The sequence below is a fragment of the Melozone crissalis genome, unplaced genomic scaffold (genome assembly GCF_028551555.1).
Source record: "Melozone crissalis strain CALT ecotype California unplaced genomic scaffold, PUWL_Pcris_2 ptg000057l_1, whole genome shotgun sequence".
Classification (NCBI taxonomy): domain Eukaryota; kingdom Metazoa; phylum Chordata; class Aves; order Passeriformes; family Passerellidae; genus Melozone; species Melozone crissalis.
In genome coordinates this window covers 8,870,307-8,887,727 of record NW_026535835.1, presented here as the reverse complement: position 1 = coordinate 8,887,727, position 17,421 = coordinate 8,870,307, and the positions used below count along the sequence as shown (strand labels likewise).

The 17,421-nt window shown below is 44.1% G+C and overlaps 2 protein-coding genes across 3 annotated transcripts; one reads left to right on the top strand and one right to left on the bottom strand.

Moving 5' to 3' along the window:
- Positions 1–1,842: 1,842 nt before the first annotated feature.
- Positions 1,843–10,446, bottom strand: SHPK (sedoheptulokinase). The gene is made up of 7 exons (XM_054287218.1): positions 10,031–10,446; positions 8,691–8,832; positions 6,213–6,396; positions 4,907–5,059; positions 3,711–3,886; positions 3,400–3,600; positions 1,843–2,570 (listed from the first exon to the last, which is right to left on the bottom strand). Exons 1-7 carry the CDS (start codon positions 10,196–10,198, stop codon positions 2,176–2,178), a joined length of 1,419 nt encoding a protein of 472 aa, XP_054143193.1. The 5' UTR covers positions 10,199–10,446; the 3' UTR covers positions 1,843–2,175.
- A 126-nt stretch (positions 10,447–10,572) lies between these two features.
- Positions 10,573–17,383, top strand: CTNS (cystinosin, lysosomal cystine transporter). Of its 2 annotated transcripts, none has more exons than XM_054287185.1 (11): positions 10,573–10,643; positions 11,050–11,123; positions 11,882–11,960; positions 12,497–12,581; positions 12,679–12,782; positions 13,650–13,781; positions 14,505–14,604; positions 14,699–14,818; positions 15,881–16,051; positions 16,251–16,368; positions 16,711–17,383. In XM_054287185.1, exons 2-11 carry the CDS (start codon positions 11,060–11,062, stop codon positions 16,839–16,841), a joined length of 1,104 nt encoding a protein of 367 aa, XP_054143160.1. In that variant the 5' UTR covers positions 10,573–10,643; positions 11,050–11,059; the 3' UTR covers positions 16,842–17,383. The 2 variants fall into 2 exon arrangements, with proteins under 2 accessions (XP_054143160.1, XP_054143159.1); XM_054287184.1 differs by lacking the exon at positions 10,573–10,643 and adding an exon at positions 10,803–10,872.
- The last annotated feature ends 38 nt before the right edge of the window (positions 17,384–17,421 follow it).

The following is a 17,421-nucleotide window of genomic DNA, read 5'->3' as shown; positions in this document are numbered from 1 at the left end:
TATTTGATAATGAAGACAAAGCTGCATTTCCTCATGAGTAGGAATTTGCAAGGGAAATAACCTTCACAAATCTGTGGAAGGATTATCAAAAAACCCCAATGAGCATTATCTAGTTTAAAAAATACACAACATACTTGATCTCCTTGAAACCCATGTACACAGAAGTTTGATACAATGAACAAGGAAATATTTTGGCTAGAATGCCTTGCCACATCACAAATAACAGAGTTTAAAAATAACCAACCATGCTATCAAATATACATGCAGAACTTACAAATATTGACAGAAATCCTCTCTTCTGAGAAATGGTCCAGTCTCAGTGAATTTGATGCCAGATATTCCTCCTCCAAGGTGCCTGGACTGCAAAGCCCTCAGAGTTTGCTTCTCCACTTCATTTGTCTGCAAAATGTGATGATTTTTAGAACCAAGGGAAGTTCACTGGAAAAACAGAGAATAGAGCAATAAGATAATTAAGAACAATTCTGGAACCAGAATCATCAGTGGCTTCTATTCCCAGAGGTTTAGCAAAGCTCTTTACAAGAATTGCAGTAAGTTGCTGTTGTTTTTCCCTCCCCTTTAATTGCATTTAGTAATGGATATTCTTCTCCAGATTTCCTCTTCATAAATACACTCAAGTTTGCAAAAAAGAAAAAAAAAAAGAAAAAAAGCACCCAAACCACCAGACAGCAACTGTTTCTGGTGGGGTCACAGTTTCAATTCTTGAATTTCAATTCAATTTACAAAACTTTGTGAAATCTTTCTCGTGTGGCTGATTTAAAGATAAATATTTTAACAAGGAGCTAATTCAGAACAAAGTTGAGGAAGAACAAGTAAGTCCTAAAGTTTTTTCGTTGTTTCATGTTTCTCCTATATTTTATTTAAATTTTATATATATGTATGTAAGAGTCAGCCTCTAAATATTAATGTCATGAGGAAAAAAAACCCCAACTTATCTAACCCTGGATGGATCTAACACCATCAAAAATTCAGAGCTGTATCATATATTGCTAAATATATAATTTACATAAGATCTTTTTGACAGAAACTAGCCTGGAGAAACAGCTTTTCCAGAGGCTGCTAGGCTGGGAGCAGCCCCCCAACTTCCTGAGATTTTGAGTAGAATATGAAATTATTCAATGAAATTATCAGCCTTTTGTTTTGTAAAAAGTGGCTGTCTCTCTGGTCTTGCCTTGAATATATAAAAGAATTATGTATTTACCTATTTAATAGCAAACTAATTAAACTCCTCACATCTGTGGTACTCAGAGTAACAAGGCTCTTTATTAATGCATAAATATAGATTACCAATAGGCAGCTCCTCAGCAGCATCCAAAATGCTGCAAAGGCTTTTGATGCAACAGCATCATCAGCTCTTGCCTGTTATTGAATAAAAATGAAAGCAGACCTGCTGATAAAAATATATTTATAATAATGCAAGAGGGAAAACAACATACAACAAATTCAGACTTTTTCTAACACCTTTAGTCTATATTTTCTCTGTAACATGCCAACAGTTTCCTAAACATGGCATGGAATGGAAATTAAGTCATCTCTGTAATTAAGATCTCTGAACTCAGCACAGCTTTCTCACCATAAAATGTCAGTCCTGATGTTGCTAATGAGCAAGAGAGGAATCCATGTCCATATTCCAGAGGAAATTTGGGCTTCCTAGGAATGAAACTGTATGCAGATAACATGAAACATCTTACTTGTTTCCCAATGTCATTTGAGCAAAAGAAATCTACATGTAGACAGAAAAGTATAGATGTTTTAACATTAAAATAAAGACTGGGAGAAGAAAGAAATTCTAACAGCATAACATAGGGGATAAAACTTGGAACTTTTAAGGGAGTGCACAAAAGCATCAGACCAAGTTACAGACAGTAGCTCATCTCTCCCAGCCCTTTCCAACATATTTCCTACCAGGAAAATGAGCCTCACAAGAAGTGTCTTTTTATGCAGAAAGTTAATGGATCTTTCCCAGTCACTCAGATAAATTTAATGTGATAATTACTCCTCATTTCACAAATGGAAATGACAGAGCAACAAAATGTGCAGACCCAGGAGAAGCAGTGAGTGCATGTGGAATAAAGTAAAAAAAAACCAAAAACAAACAAACATTATAGTGTCAGGAAAAAACCAGAAAGCTGCATCAGGCCATTCCAAATAAGGACTTTATTTACTATGGAACATCACCATAGCTGCCCCCACAGCAGCATCCACATCCTTCCCATAAACCACAGGGAATGGAAAAATCCTCTCCACTTCCTGCCTCAGCACCTCGTTCCTGGCAAGGGCAGTGCCACTGCCCAGGACCCTGCTGACCCCCAGCTCCTGCAGGTGCTGCACAGGGAACATGGAGCTCAGGTTCTCCACGAGGCCACGGCACAGGGCCCTGGTGACATGGCCCAGGGACAGCTCAGAGGCACCAATGCTGCTCACTGATGCCAGCAGCTCAGGAAGGTGTCTCTCTCCAAAGATGGTTGGGTGGATTGAGAGCTTGCTGTGCTTTTGGGCCAAGGCTGCTTGGATTATCCTTGGGTAGATGGCAGATTCCTGAACCTGAAATCCTGCAGATGGGAAAGATTTTGTTATCAATCTGAAAGGGTCTGGTGTATCTCACATGTGGACAGTTACAACAGACACTGATACACCTGTTCAGCACAATATTGGAAATCTTTTTCAAAGGTAATTGTGTGTCCAAGATTATGAACCATAATTCTCCCATCCATCCCGGAATGTGCAATAGCAGAAACTTTTTTCTGATTACACCAACTGCCTGTCCTGACAACAACAGCTACTCCTCATTGCCTGTAGTGTCCCACAAAACAATTTCTTTAAAGGGACTGACAGCAGGGTTCAGCTCCAGTGGCTGGATTCCACATGAATGCAACATTCACCTCAAGTACTTACTGAAAGAACAATTTCAGAGCTGATTTCTGTAGTGCAAAACCCAAGAGATTATTAAAAAAACTGTCAATGCCATGCTTAAAGCACTTTAAAGATATTCCATGAGTTTAAGTCTTAAAATCCATTAGTGCTGCAAAATATGCACCAAAAGGACTCCTTTGGACTTTAGTCACACAAAATTACAGGCTGCTGTCCTCAAATCTGCCAGCCTTGCCTTTTGAAAATCAACTGGCACAAAATAACTCTGTGCTTGAAACAAAAGAAGGCCTAGAGGGAATATGAATGTGGAGTCCAAGCATGACTGTCCCAGCATGTTCAAAAGCTTCAGCAGGAAATTCCAGAGATCTGGGAAGCATGACCCAGGAATTCCATCCTTGTTCCCTTTATGGCATGATGGAACAGCTCCAGGCTTGTCCCTTTGCTTCAGCTTCCTTTTACCTTTATGATCAACCCCAGTTTTGAGCTTCAACTCTCCTTGAAATGACTCACCCAGCTCTTGTGCCCACTGTGCCACCATTCCCACAAATGTTGCAAGCACATTGCCTCCATTGAGTGATGCTGCCACTGCCAAGTAGTCACCATTGAAGTAGGGAAAATAAGTGACAGCTGAGGAAGGATCTGGTGCCTCTGGAGGCTGGAAACCCAGGGGCATTGAGATGGTCAGCTGAGCAGAGGTGCTGATATTAAGAACTGAAACACACCCAAAAAAAAAGAGGAAAAAATAAAACAATCAGTGCTTTACTAGGCTACCCTGAAGGAGAACAATGAGAAAAACAAATCAGATACCAAAATGACCATACCTGCATCAGTCCTGTCAGTCAGACAGGAATAAACAGAGCACTGGAAATCTCCCAGGGCAATTCCCACTTTTGCTCCTTGGGGTATTCCATGCCATGCACAGGTTGTCCTGCCTGCAACACTGCCAGGGTCTCCCACCTCTGGAAGCAAGTGCACAGGAAAGCCAGATTTTTTCAGTCTGGAAGCAGAACAACATTATTGGAATAAAGCAGTTGGGGAATGTGAGGCATTGCTACAAAAAAACTCTTTGAAGTCACAGATGAACCTGGCCACACATTTGTGGCTGCTGCATTTATGGATGCTTTCACCAGTTTAGAAAGCTTGGTTTGGACAGGGGCAGCATTCCAGTCCAGTGGGCTGGGTAAACCAGTCTGGAAGAATAAATTGTTTTCCTTTCTATGCAATTGAGCACCTGAGATTATACACTGCATGTTCAGTTTAACCTACTGATGTCATATGGACAAGCAGGTCCAGGGTGAAGGGACAAAACCAGCAAAAAATGCAGCTAAATGTCAAAACTTCAGTTGTCATGCAATTAGTAGTTCACAACAAAATCATGAAGAGTTAAGTCCAACAAACTCCTTGCATAATCAGCTGCAGGTGCTACAGCAACACCACCACATTAGTAACAGTTCAGTCAGCAAAATGCAAATTTCTGTCACTCTTTCATACCTTGATGAGGAGATCTTTCACCTTGGAGTCCTGGCCTAACCTAAGCCCTGCAATATATAAGGCCTTAGCACTCAGCCCTGAAAGAGCAAATCATTAAAATAAATAAGTAAATAAATAAACTGATTCCTTCTAACATTTCCTGTAGCTTAATAGCTCTTAAGTATTATCATAAGTAAATCTTAGAAATTATGAAGCTCAACTCAAAGAACTAGAGTGGTAACTCTTTACCATGGCACAGGTAACACTGTGGCTGCACTTGTCCATCCCACCCCACCACAGAAAGGGAGAGAACAGCTTGGAATCACTGATAAATCTCTCAGCTCTGCTGTGTGTAGATTTTGGACCAGATTTTATCAGATTAAATAGAGCAAATTCTCAATAGCTCCTCAGTACAGGCCACAATTAATTAGGAATAACTTTCCATCCCTTTTTATCTGCAGCACATCAACAGTCAGGGCCCAAAGAGGGGCTCACACTGCTTGACATGAGCAGTGCACAAACCCCCCTGAATGGCCCCAGCACTTACATGTCAGCATTCCAGCTCTTGTTCCTGCAGTTAAAATATCCCCAGCTGGCAGCATTCTGGACAGACATCAGTGGCTTCTTCAGGTCACACAGCATGGCCACCACATAGTCCTGGATGGTGCCAGCTGCATCATAAGCCTTCAGAAAATCTGGACTTTTAAACAAGATGTTTGAAAAAAAAAAATTAAAAAGAGGGTTTTTTGTTTTAAGGCAGTGAGAGAAGACAATTTTCGTTGTTGGGGGAACTTCAGACATGTGGGTCCATTAAAATATCAAACAGCCACCTCAGTGATCAACCTGAATTTTATTGGTTTGGTTTTTTAAATGGAATTTGTTATCCAAGCTGCAGCAATACTTATCTGCAGATGGAAGATGGAGACAGGGCAGCTTTAAGGAATGGGTTGTCAAGGTTCAAAAGCACAGCATGGAAAAAATTAGCAGAAAAGTAGTAATTGTGTGAAATAAACAGCACATTGTTGATCCTGGACTATTGGTTAAAAATAGGTGAATTCCCACTTGTTCTGGGATCCACAAATTACATGAATGGAAATGTACCAAACGTGAAGTAAAACAAAGCAGCTGGGCTCATGACTTATGCAGCTCTAAAGATCACACCATGCTCCATAGATTTGCTGGACACACAGTGAAAAAAACCAAGATCTCATAAAATTTTCCCCATTTATTGAACCTGAACTCATTGCAAAGGAAGAGACTGGCTCTTTGAGAAAGATCAAACTGAAGAGCAAATCTTGCTGATGCCAAATCATAAATGAAAAATTATATCCTCTGCAAACACACCACAACAAAGCAGAGCACTTGTGTCACCCCATGAGGATCTGTCTCAGTGTCTGAGGAAGGAAGGAACTGAAATTCATTTAGAGACTCTGTTTTGGCATCTGGCAGCAACCAGACCAAGCAACTCTGTTACTGTTTTAGGCATGTCTGTACCTTCCACAAAGCAGCACAAGGCAAAATGACAGTGTTCAAACTGCACTAGCACAGCTGCTCTGAGCCATGGTACAGACCAGAATTATTCTATGATACTTTAAAGCTTCTGTTCCTATATGGTGAAAAGCTTATCCTTTTATTAGTGATCTGTAGTATTTTTATGAGGTCAGAGAGTCTTGCATGCTTAATTGCACATAGTTTATATTAAATACTGCCATTTTAAATATTCTTTGACTACTTAATTAAGATTGTGATTACAGAGAAGCACAGCCCTCATCTGTAGCAGCACTAACATGTTACAAGAATACTAATTGTCACATCAACTCAAGATGAGAGCAGCCTTTGGAGAAGCAATGTACCTGTTCTTTGAGTACCAAAAGATTGTGGCACATCCAAATCCTGTAGCCAGGCTCACATGTGACTGAGGCAGAGGAAGGGAGGAGAGGAAGGTGGGGCTGCAGCGCCCATCCTGCCAGGTGACCAGGTGGCTGACCCTGTCTGCCTCAAAGGCAGGGCCTGGGCCACCCTCTGACCACCTGCACCCTGAAAACAAAACAGAATCCAAGAAATCCAGTGACTCCTGCAGCACAGCCTGCCTGGCATTCCTCACTTCTGGACACACCTGAGAATTTGTTAAATATATCAGAAACAGAGCCAGTAGAGACTGTAATGAAATTGTCTTAGTCTTAGTTTGGAAATGACAAATGAAATTGTCTTTGTCTTAGTCTTAGTTTCCAGCCCTAGATAACATCATAATGCAAATTATCCTTTGTAGCACAGAGAATGATATCCAAAGCCTTCCTTCTCTTGAAGAGAGATATTAAAGATACAACTTAAATACCAGGTGAGCCTCAAAAAAACCCAACCACAGCCTGCTATGGGAGGTGAGGTCTCACATAAAAACCTCAGCTAGGTTTTTTTTCTTTAAACCACCACCTGGAGAATTCTGCCTCAGTAATGGACTGCCCAGGATGGGCAGCACAAAGCTGCATCACCTCTGGAGTCCAAGCAACAAGAAACCTGCATCTGGGAGTATTTAGCAGTGCACTGCAAAGTGCTTAAGAGCAAAATCCTCATGCACTACACAACAAAGGTAGGACAGGGTTTAATTCAGTGTTTAATTCAGTTTCCCAGCCCAGCACATTCCTTCTGAGCAGAGAACACCACACCTTTCCCACTCTTCCATTGAAGAGGAGAGCTGGGCTCAAGCTCTGTTTGCCTGCACATTCCAGGGCCCAGCTCTGACCCCTCCCAGGCCATCAGGGACAGCACAGCTCACTCACTCTGCAGCTGAGGCAAACTCTGGGGTTTGGCCACAGAGCAGAGAGTCAAGAGAAAATACTCAGCTTCCTGACTCACACAAGTATGGCTAAAAAATATAATTCTTGTGTTGGATACAGGGCTTGGAAGTCACACTCACACAGCAAAAAGCAGCCCTGGAGGCTGGGAGGTGCCATGAGAAACATGCAAAATAAAACATTTTTTCTTCTTTCCTCAATTCCCTGTTCTATCAAATCTGTTTGAACTGAATTTCCAATTGGCTTGCTTTTCTCATTTTAAATGGATTCTAAGAAATATTATTAGTCATAACCTAACCCTAAAGGATGCTATTAAAATTTTTATTTGTGTCCCAAAGGTCCTGGATTCACTTAGTCCACTCAAAACAAATGAGAGCAAACACCCTCTTTCACTTGATAGAAATGAAACTAAAGTGGCATGTGGCTTTAGGACATAAAATATTTACCAACATGACATAAGAATCTGTGCCTGTGAATACACAAGGCTTTGTTATGCAGCTCCTGGGACATCTGGAAAGCAACAACAGCTCCTCCAGTCCATCAGGCCTTGGACTTCTTTCTTTCTGATAATTTTTAGTATTTAATGTAAAATTACAGCCAGTAATGAATAGCACAGTGCCTCTTCAAGCAATTAAGACTGACAACTTCTGAGAGGCAGTGACCAGCACTTTTGGGAAATCTGCTCTGTGGTTTACAATACATCTTTACTTCATCTGCATAACTCCTGTTAATTAGACTTATATAATTGTCCAAATGAGCAGATTACAGGGTTAAGTGAAAAGAGGACATGGGCCCACTCTCTGGAAGCCTTAGACTTCAGAAGGTCTATTAGCCAAGAAGATAATCCATCCCTATCTCACAGGGCTGGCAGTCCAAGGCCTGGATTCCTCAAATCTCCTCCCTATCACAAGGATTATCTGGGTATTTGCACAACCAAGCCCCACGTGACTACCTCACTGCAGCTGACTTTGTCTCTGAGGCCTTGGCAAGCAGCTGAGCATCCACAATCCTGACCACAGTCCTTCCCAGCTCCTACTGACAGAAGCATAAGCAACAAAATGAATGCAACATGACATTAATGCATGACTTGCTAGGAAAAAAAAGCCTTGGGATTTTGGGAAAAACCAGAGTTATTGAGATGCTGGACAGCATCTAGGTAAGGGGTTTGTGAGGTGAATAAAATCCTCCTGCAAGTTATTCATGGGATGCAGAAGTTCTTTCAAAGGGCAGCAGATAGCATGTGATGGAGAAACAATTAACAAGGCACAAATATGCTATTCCTCCTTTATATTAATAATTGTGCTGAATCTGCAGGGATGTCATTAGGCTAAATCCTTTATCATTAACTACAGTGAGTAGCTGAAATTTCAGTAAAAAAAGCAAAATTCTCATAAAAGATCCTCTGTTAATTCTGTTTTAGAGAAGATGTGATGCAACAACTTAATCACAGAATCACTTCCCTGTTAACAATTTGATTTTCTGCATTGTAATACAGTGAGCAGGAATGTTAAAGAATGAATGTTAAAGAACGAATGTTACCTTTATCACTTTTCCAAAACATAACCCCATGCATTTGTCCAGAAATCCCAATGTGGGTGACTTGCTGAAGCTGCTGCTGAGGCAGAGCAGCAAGGCATTCATTCAATGCTTTTATGATTTTCTGGACATCCTGCTCCATTCCCTGCAATCACAAAGCATTATCCTGAGCATGAAGCCATTAGGATTCACTCAGTGTATTTATTAAACAAGGCTGCTTTAGTCAGAAGTGAATGACAGAATTCATTTAATTTAATAGCATTTATTAGATATAATATTTATTATGTTACTAAATTCTAACAGAAAAAGAAAAGAAAAATTGAAAAAAAATCCCACAAACCCACAAAAACTGAAAATCAATACTACCAAGTCGAGCCTCTTAAACTGAAGGCCAAATGATTTTTAATTTCCTAAATAACCACACTCAACCTTAACCTTATAAAAATCCATGACCACTGACTACAAGTTTTCATTATTTCACCTTATCTATTGCTCTTCATTTTCCTAACAAAGAGAAAAATCCATGTGTTCTGGCAGGCGTGCAGTCTCCCCTGCCTCTTCCTAAAGCTCCTATCTGTTTACTCACTGATGATTTTGATGATGCTGATATTCAATTTCTGGATATTCTATTCCTAGAACCACCCAGCAAACTGACCCATCAGTTCCCCAGAAGTTTTCACACTTTCAAGGGTTCAGGTTACTTTGTGACGGACCAGTGTGATGTTTACAAAACTATTGCAACAGAGTCTACAAATAAATGTGAACTTTGTGCATAGGTACTTTAGGCAGCATAAACTGGCAGGAGGAGGGTTGGCCTGTTTGGTATCCTTGGTATCAGAAACAGTGCACGTATTTTATGATTCTGATTAATCCTTTTTTTAGATTGACCAGCACAATGGATGTAAAGAGCTTTAACAGGAACACTTCTTCCTGGTTATTTTCACAGGGAGTTTCCAGTTATAATTCCACCTCACACTGAAGTGCAAAATAAAATTCCCTTCCAAGTGGCAAGTGGTTGCTGTTTCCTTACTGGGAGTGTCAAGGATAAGGTGGTGGCTCATGGAAGAACAGTTTTACAGTGTCTTGAGCAATTTTTCAAAACCTGGGTCCTTCTTAAGTCAAGCAGCTCTGCTTGACTTTCTTGAACAATGAGCAGGGAGTGTTTTAATTCTGCTTTTTGATACCCAGACACATGCTGCCAATCTGGGCACCAAAACAATCCAGGAAAGCCACTGCACTCTGCCCAATGTACCAAACAACCCAAGCACTGCAAGGCAAGGCCGGTGTCCTGCAATGTCCCTCAGCACTCCCTGAGTGAAATTGCAGGACAATTGAGCCCTTACCTGCGCTGCAGCTCCCAGGCTATCGCTGTGTGCCTGCGTCTCCCTGGAGCAGCTCTGTGCCAGCGCCAGCCCTCGCTCTGTCCCTGTCACCAGCGCTGCCTTCACCGACGTCGTGCCCAGGTCAATGCCCAGCACACAGGTGGGCCCGGGCCCGCCCGCCGCGGCCATGAGGGGATGGATGGCTGTCACCTTGTCACAGGCGGAACAACACCCACCAAGCTGAGCCCCTCACGGCTCCCGGTGCCGCCCTGCGGGCTCTCAGGGACGGGGCAGGAGCGCGACCCGGACTTCGCCCTCAGGCTGAAGGTGCTCCCTGCCCTCAGCGCTCCCCAGTCGCTACCCCTCCACTGTGACAGTGACAAAGCGCCCCTTCCCCAGCTAACCTGCGCTGCTTTAAATCACGCTTTTTATCCTAACCAAACCACCACGGCATACAGCCCGCCCTACCCCCCGCTCACGGCTCTGCCCCCCTCATGAACCCGCTCCGCCACACCCAAGATGGCCCCCGGGGGCGGCCGCAGCGACGCGGTGGGCGCTGGGCGGGGAGTCCACAGGCGATCGCCTCACGTGAGATCTGAAAAGGGAAGAACCGGGACGCGGGGCACTGAAGGGGGTGGGTTGCCACCCGCTCCCCGGTACCGCCGCCTCGGCAGCGGCGCATTCCAAAGCACCGCGCACCCCGCTTCGCCGGAGCGCCGGAGGAAGGGCGGCAGGACTACAAGTCCCAGAGTGCACCGCGGCGCGCCGCCAGCAGCGAGGGTCTGGCGGGGGCGCGGGGGCTGCCGAGATTTGTAGTCCCGCGCGTTGGGGTGGGGCGGGTCCGTCACGGCAGCAGCGCTGAGGTAAAGATGTGGCCGGGACGGGGAGAGCGGTGCCCTCCGAGGGGAGCTGAGGGTCTCTCGGCCGGGCTGGGGGCCGTGGTGCTGCGGAGGGAGCTGCTTGCCGCGGCTCCCAGCGGAGGGGATGGGCTGTGTGGCCGTGTAGGTGCTGAGGAAAGCTTCTCCCTGCTTTTTCCGCAGCTTTTCCACCATGAGGACGCGATACCTGCTCCCCGCTCTGCTGAGCCTCTCGCTGGCGCTGCTGGGGCCTGGCGGTGAGTGTTTGGTCAGCCCAGCTTGGGCCCACAGGGCTCCGGAGCAGTAAGAGATGGAAAAGGGCAGCTCTTTAGTTATCCCATTACATCTTACAGGGATACTCGTGCCATGCTTCACATCAGCTCTGCTCTCATTCCTTACCTCGGGTTCTTGTGCTCCTACACTGTGCTGAGGTTGTGCACCTCGTGCTCCAAAATCACTTCTGCAGATTGAGGAGTGCCTGGGGTGCAGTCAATGATGAACTGTGAGCTCCTCTGCACATAAGTTCTTACAAACACTGTGTAGTATGTGGCAACAGGAAAAAAAAGTGTCCAGGCCAATCTTTCCAACCTGTGTCTCTCTCTGTTTCTGTAAATGTACATTCTCTTGCACATCTGGGCACTTGGATTGAATTTGTGGCCCAAGAAACAATTTTCTATTAAATTTGGGGCATTTATGACTCCTAGATCACCAGGATCACATCAAGAACCAAGGTGGGTTTGCAGTACCTTTTAACCTTCCCTTGGCATGAACTTTGGTTACACTTCAAGCATTTAAATTACTTCCTTGCAACATGTTCAAGTGACAGTTATTTACTTCTCTTTTTAAGTTGCTTGGTTTCCCCCTTTGCTTTTTATTGTGTGAACTTATCTGACTGATCTGATACTGCAGGGACCAATGGGTAAAATGTCTATGGCACAAAAAAAGTAGGTTGTTCTTCTCAAGGAGCTGTTCATAGTAATTGAGATTTGTGCGGGTGTTTTTCTCCCCCCCACAGATGGAGCCGTTGTGTTGTCAGTCCCTGAAGTGGTTTCTCTAGAAAGTGGAAGTTCAACAAACGTCACTATCTCTCTGAGGTAAAATTATTATTGCAGCTTTACTTTCCCTTTGGAACATGGACTGCCCTCCATAAGTGAATTTACAGTTCCTCCCTTTCTAAAAATTGATGCTTAAGAGAAACTTGCATTTCCTAGAAGGATCACGTCCTGGACAAACGCTCAGTGGAGTTCTTTAGGAAAGCTGTGCAGGACTGTGTCACTTGGAAAGGTTTTGTTTGTTCTGTTTTGTCTTTCTGCTGTAATTTCATGACCCCAAGTACATGTGCCTGTTTCAGCAAAGGGTAATGAGCACCAGGACAGGACAGGATAGGACAGGGTCTTTTGGTGACTTTGCCATTTGTGTTGAGAAGAGGGAGGTACAGTGTGGCCATCACTGGATCAGATAAAAGAACCAGTGCAATATCACCCAGTTTGGTGCTGGTTCCTCTGAGTGTGAGGCAGTTTCTGTTGTGTGTGGGCTGGTCATTGAGAGGAATGAGCAGATGCTCCCCTGCAGCCCCAAAGCAACCCCTGAGCTCAGGTACCAGCCTAACTTGTTTTTTCTGCCTTCTCAGGGCTCCACTAAACGAGACACTGGTGATAACTCTTAATATTACACACTCCTCAAAGCACAGCACCATTGTTGAACTTCCTGATGAGGTAAGTGAGAGCATAGACTTGTAACCATATGCAAAAAGGTTACAAGTCCTGCTATTATGGTGCAACTCCTCTCTGTTCCCTCTGCTCTGCCTTGCAGGTACAGTTCCCTGCAGGTCACACTCAAGCAGAGTTCCAAGTGAAAGCAGATGATGTGGGACAAGTAACAGTTTACCTTTATCCAAATAATTCCAACTTAACTGGGTGAGAAACAGTTTTTTTTGTTCTATTTACTGTCCTGTAGCTTCCTAAAAGTTGGGGTAACTATTCCTAGGAGTTAAATGGGACAGGGGTGGGATGCAGTTAAGGAGATTGGTCACCCTGCAGCAAATCCCCAAGTACTCAGATAAACAGAGGGCACAGAAGCAGAGTGGTGTCTTAGATTTAATTACAAGATAGCTGAGTTCTCACAGCTCCTTAGTCTGGTTTTAATAGTGCCTCCCAAAAATATGGAGATCACATGCCAGCTTTTCTGCTCTGGGGAGCATTTGGCTGTCAGTGTCCAGTGGGATGCTGCTCTTGCTGTGCAGGATTTGTTCTGGAGTTCCTGGGGTGTCTCAGTTAGGGGAGCCCTCTCCTCACAGATGCCAGTTGTCCCTCTTGGGAAGAGCCCAGCCACATGGAGAAAGCTGGACTATACTTGCTTGTGGCTCAGATATTACTGAGCAGCAGAGTGCTCCTGTTTTACTTCCTTGTTTTGCTTCTGCTTTTGAAACTCGAGGCAGAGGCGAGCACGTGGAATGCTCACAGGGCAGCCCCATCACGAGGGTGAGGATGCAGCTCTGCTCTTGCCTAATAGACCCTGTGCTGAGAGAGGGGAAGCCACAGGCACAAAGTGACCTTTGGGAGCATTCCCAGGGTAAAAGGATGGAAAGGAAAGACTCGGGGAGTAGGAGGTGTCCCAAACATAACAAAGTCACAAATGAAAAGGGGAGGAACTCAGCTGAACCCAAGCGAATCTTTATTGTCTTGTCTCAACACCTGGACTCTATTTCCTCTCCCAGAACAGAACAAAATAAAATCTTGTGAAAAAAGCTTTAATTAACTGATACTTTTTGCATTAATCATCAGACCTAGGATTCAATTTCAAGTGATTCACAGCATCATAGTGAGATATGCTGATGAGGTGATTGGCTGGATCTATTTCGTTGCCTGGTCCATCTCCTTCTATCCTCAACTCTTTGAGAACTGGCGAAGGAAAAGGTAAAGAGATGTGTTTGCAAGTCACTAAAGCACTTCTGCAAATCATGTTCATAGCTTCAGCCACATCTGTCTTGGTTATTGGGAATTATCCATGGAAAGGTGGGGAAAAGGCAAAGGCAGGGTCTGAATAATTGCAGCCCCAGTGAGATTTTATACATGCAGGTTGGAGGGAAACCAAGTGCATCCTACAAACACCTGATCCTAAGATTTGGCATCCAGTGTGAATTTGTGATAGAGGAGACTTCCCCATTCCTTTTGGTGCCATGTTGTAAATCAGCTGGCTGAGGCAGCTGTGATGATCTCTGTCAAAGATTCCCAGCCTTGAGAGCTGTTTCTCAGACACCTCCTTATAGTGTCACATTAGGCCAGCTCCCCTTGAGCCAAGTGACTCTAAGTAGGAGCATTATCATATATGAGAATGAAACCATTTGATCTGGCAATGATGCACTTGTGCTTTATGGGTTCAGGCTGGAAGGGCTTTATCAGACAGGCTGAGCTCATGGAGGGATGCAGTTAAAGAGCAGAGACACAAATTGATCCGTGAGAGCTCTGTTATTTCACCCAGCTTCCTGATGAACTCACAGCTTTGTGTGGTCACAATGCCTGAAGCTTTTGCTTACACCAGAAACTGTTATAAATCAATACATTCCAGGGTCAGTTTGTCCCTGGAACTGCCTGTAACTCTCTAATGCACGTTTCTCTTTTTTCCCCCCCCTTTTCTAGTGTTGTTGGACTAAGCTTTGACTTCATAGCACTAAACCTTACTGGCTTTATAGCATACAGTGTGTTTAATGTTGGGCTCTTCTGGATTCCCCTGATTAAGGTGAGCATGATTCTCTCTTAACACGTGCTGGGGGGTGGGTATGTGCAGAAGGGAGTTAAAACTCGTGCCTGGTTTTGCTTTCTCTTACCTTTAGGAGGAGTTCCTGGTCAGTTATCCCAGCGGGGTGAACCCTGTGGCCATCAATGATGTTTTCTTCAGTCTCCACGCAGTGGCCCTGACCCTCCTCACCATCATTCAGTGCTGCATCTACGAGGTGGGTGCGGGTGCTGGGCTCACCTGTGGGCTCTGCCAGAGCTCCCTCTGCCGGGCGCCTCCCTGCTCCATTTGGGCTCCAAAAATCCCAAATTCCCTGCACTTCCACCGGCCTTTCCAGGAGCCAGGCTTCGCAGCCCAGCTGCCTTCAGCTTTCCTGAGCTAGGAGCACCTCCACTAAACTTATCTACTTCAGCTTCATGGATGTTCTGAGCTTATAAGTAAACTCCTTAGGGACTCAAAATAACTGAGGCAAACAGCCAGGTTCATGAAGTTCCCAAACAGATCTCTAGCCAGCACACAGATTACAGCTCTTCACAGCACAAATGCTTTGCTGTTTCTTTGGAGCATTCTTCAAGCTATGATAGGACTTTAGATGCTCCCTGCAATTCAAACACATTTTTTTCAGCTGCTTTCCTAAAACAGCTGTAAATGCCCTTTCATAATTCACACCTTTTCAAGTGAGACTGATTGTTACAGTCAAGTGATTCTTACTTAATCCCATTGATTGTGCCAGTCAGGTGGTTCTTTGTTTGATTTTCATTGTAAAAACCTCTCATGTGAACAGGCCAATGTTCTCTAGATGGTAACTGTTTCTCTGTTTGGCTTCTTCCTCTGGTCATGCCAAATCTAAAACTGTAACAGCCCATCTGTCATCACTGACAGTTAGTACAGAATTTTCTAGTGAAGAATTAGAAAGCAACCATAAATCTTTTACCATAATAATATTATCAGCCTTTTGCACATACAGCAACTCTAGATCTCATCAGATTGAATTTTGGAGCTTTGTTACAGATTATGCACCATAAATACTCAAGAATACTGTTCCCCCTTGCTCAGGGACAGCACTGTTTTAAATGATTGGTATGAATATTGCTCATCAGCTCTTGCAAACCTCCAGCTGGTTGCTGTAGCACTTGCTTAATTTTAAAGTTCTCCTTGTGGTACCAGCCTGACTGGTAAAACAGGTTTGGACTGTAGTGCTGCAGGGTCCTGAGCAAACTGTATCTTTGTGTCTGGGGATGTGTGACCTGGCCAAAATGTATCTGTGTTTGTGTTTCAGAGAGCAGGTCAGAAAGTATCCAAAGTTGTTGTTGGACTCCTGGCACTTGCATGGATCTTCACCTTCACCACGCTGTTCCTGGCTGCAGCTGAGGTGATGACATGGCTGCAGTTCTTGTTCTGCTTCTCCTACATTAAGTTAGCAGTCACACTGATCAAATACTTCCCACAGGTAAATCTGAATTATTCTGCTTGCATTCCATATCCCTGCCACCCTAAGCCTGCAGTGTGTGCTCTTGAAAGTCTGAAGAGACTAAACCACCAATGATTATTTATTAATAGTGACAAACCAGTAGAGTTGTACTGAAAACTGCTTGAAAGTCAATCCCAAATCCTGCACATGACACTCTGACTGCTTGTCACACCCCCAGGCCTACATGAATTTCCGTCGGAAGAGCACTGAGGGATGGAGTATTGGAAATGTGTTACTGGACTTCACTGGGGGAAGCTTCAGCCTTCTCCAGATGTTTCTGCAGTCATACAACAATGGTAAGCCTGGAACTGAGGTGCTGGAGCCTGTCCTAATGGGGTGGGAAGTCCCACTACAAAGCAGATATAAAGCAGGTTATCTCAGAAGAATGTTTGTGCTGTGTTGTGGGGAGCTGTTCTTACAGGAAGGTTAAAGAATCTTTCATATTCCCTCAAGATATAAAATGAAGTAGCCATCCTGAAGAAACCACAGTTATTAATTAGCTTTGCATAAGAAGTGCACTGCAGTTAGTCTTGGGTTTGTCTGAGCAGTCCAGGTAATAAACATGAACTTCTCTAAAGGGTCTTAAGACAAGACTACACTTGAGGAGTCAGACTTAACTCTGATTTTCTGTTTGACAGATGAGTGGAGGTTAATCTTTGGAGATCCAACCAAGTTTGGCCTGGGTGTCTTCTCCATCATCTTTGACATTGTTTTCATGGCCCAGCACTACTGCCTGTACAGGAGCCGAGGGTATGAACCTTGTGAATAACAAACATCCCTTGTGGAGACTCAAACTTTACACTGAACTTGGCCCTGCCCTCTCTGAGGGCTCTCAAGATTCTTGCTGCCAGTTACCAGAAATGCTGATTCTGATATCTGTGACCTGATCCTCTCTGGGCTGGAACACAAACACAAACTGTTGCCTTGCCAAGCACTGGCTGCCAGGTGCCTTAAGGACAGCAAGCCCTCAGCTGCACACGGGGCACTCGTGCCTGAAGGAGCTGCACACACAGCTCAGAGGGAGCTGTCCAAGCAACACATGGCTCTTTTTTCACCAACCACAGGGAAGAGAAAGACCAAAGTGATGTCTTTCTGATTGGAGGTGAAGCACAAAGAGCAGAGTTCTGTCTTCCAAAAATCTGAGATGATGTTTAAGCAACCACTTCATATTTTTAAGTAATGACTGAAGACTGTCTGTGGATCCAAGTGCTGCTGCTGACCTTTCCCAGACAGCTCACACTCCACCACCACTCAGGCTGGCCACAGTGGTACGTCACAATAATGGAGTTGGTAACAAATGCACAAATATTACAATTTGAACTCTTTATTAAAAAAATTCCTAAAAACCA

Coding starts and splice junctions, on each gene's coding strand:
- SHPK (XM_054287218.1), bottom strand. CDS start 10,198: ATGGCCGCGGCGGGCGGGCCCGGGCCCACCTGTGTGCTGGGCATTGAC. Junction 8,833..10,030: donor GCCTGGGAGCTGCAGCGCAG/GTAAGGGCTCAA, acceptor TTGTGATTGCAG/GGAATGGAGCAGGATGTCCA. Junction 6,397..8,690: donor GTTTTGGAAAAGTGATAAAG/GTAACATTCGTT, acceptor TTTTGTTTTCAG/GGTGCAGGTGGTCAGAGGGT.
- CTNS (XM_054287185.1), top strand. CDS start 11,060: ATGAGGACGCGATACCTGCTCCCCGCTCTGCTGAGCCTCTCGCTGGCG. Junction 11,124..11,881: donor GGCGCTGCTGGGGCCTGGCG/GTGAGTGTTTGG, acceptor TCCCCCCCACAG/ATGGAGCCGTTGTGTTGTCA. Junction 11,961..12,496: donor AACGTCACTATCTCTCTGAG/GTAAAATTATTA, acceptor CTGCCTTCTCAG/GGCTCCACTAAACGAGACAC.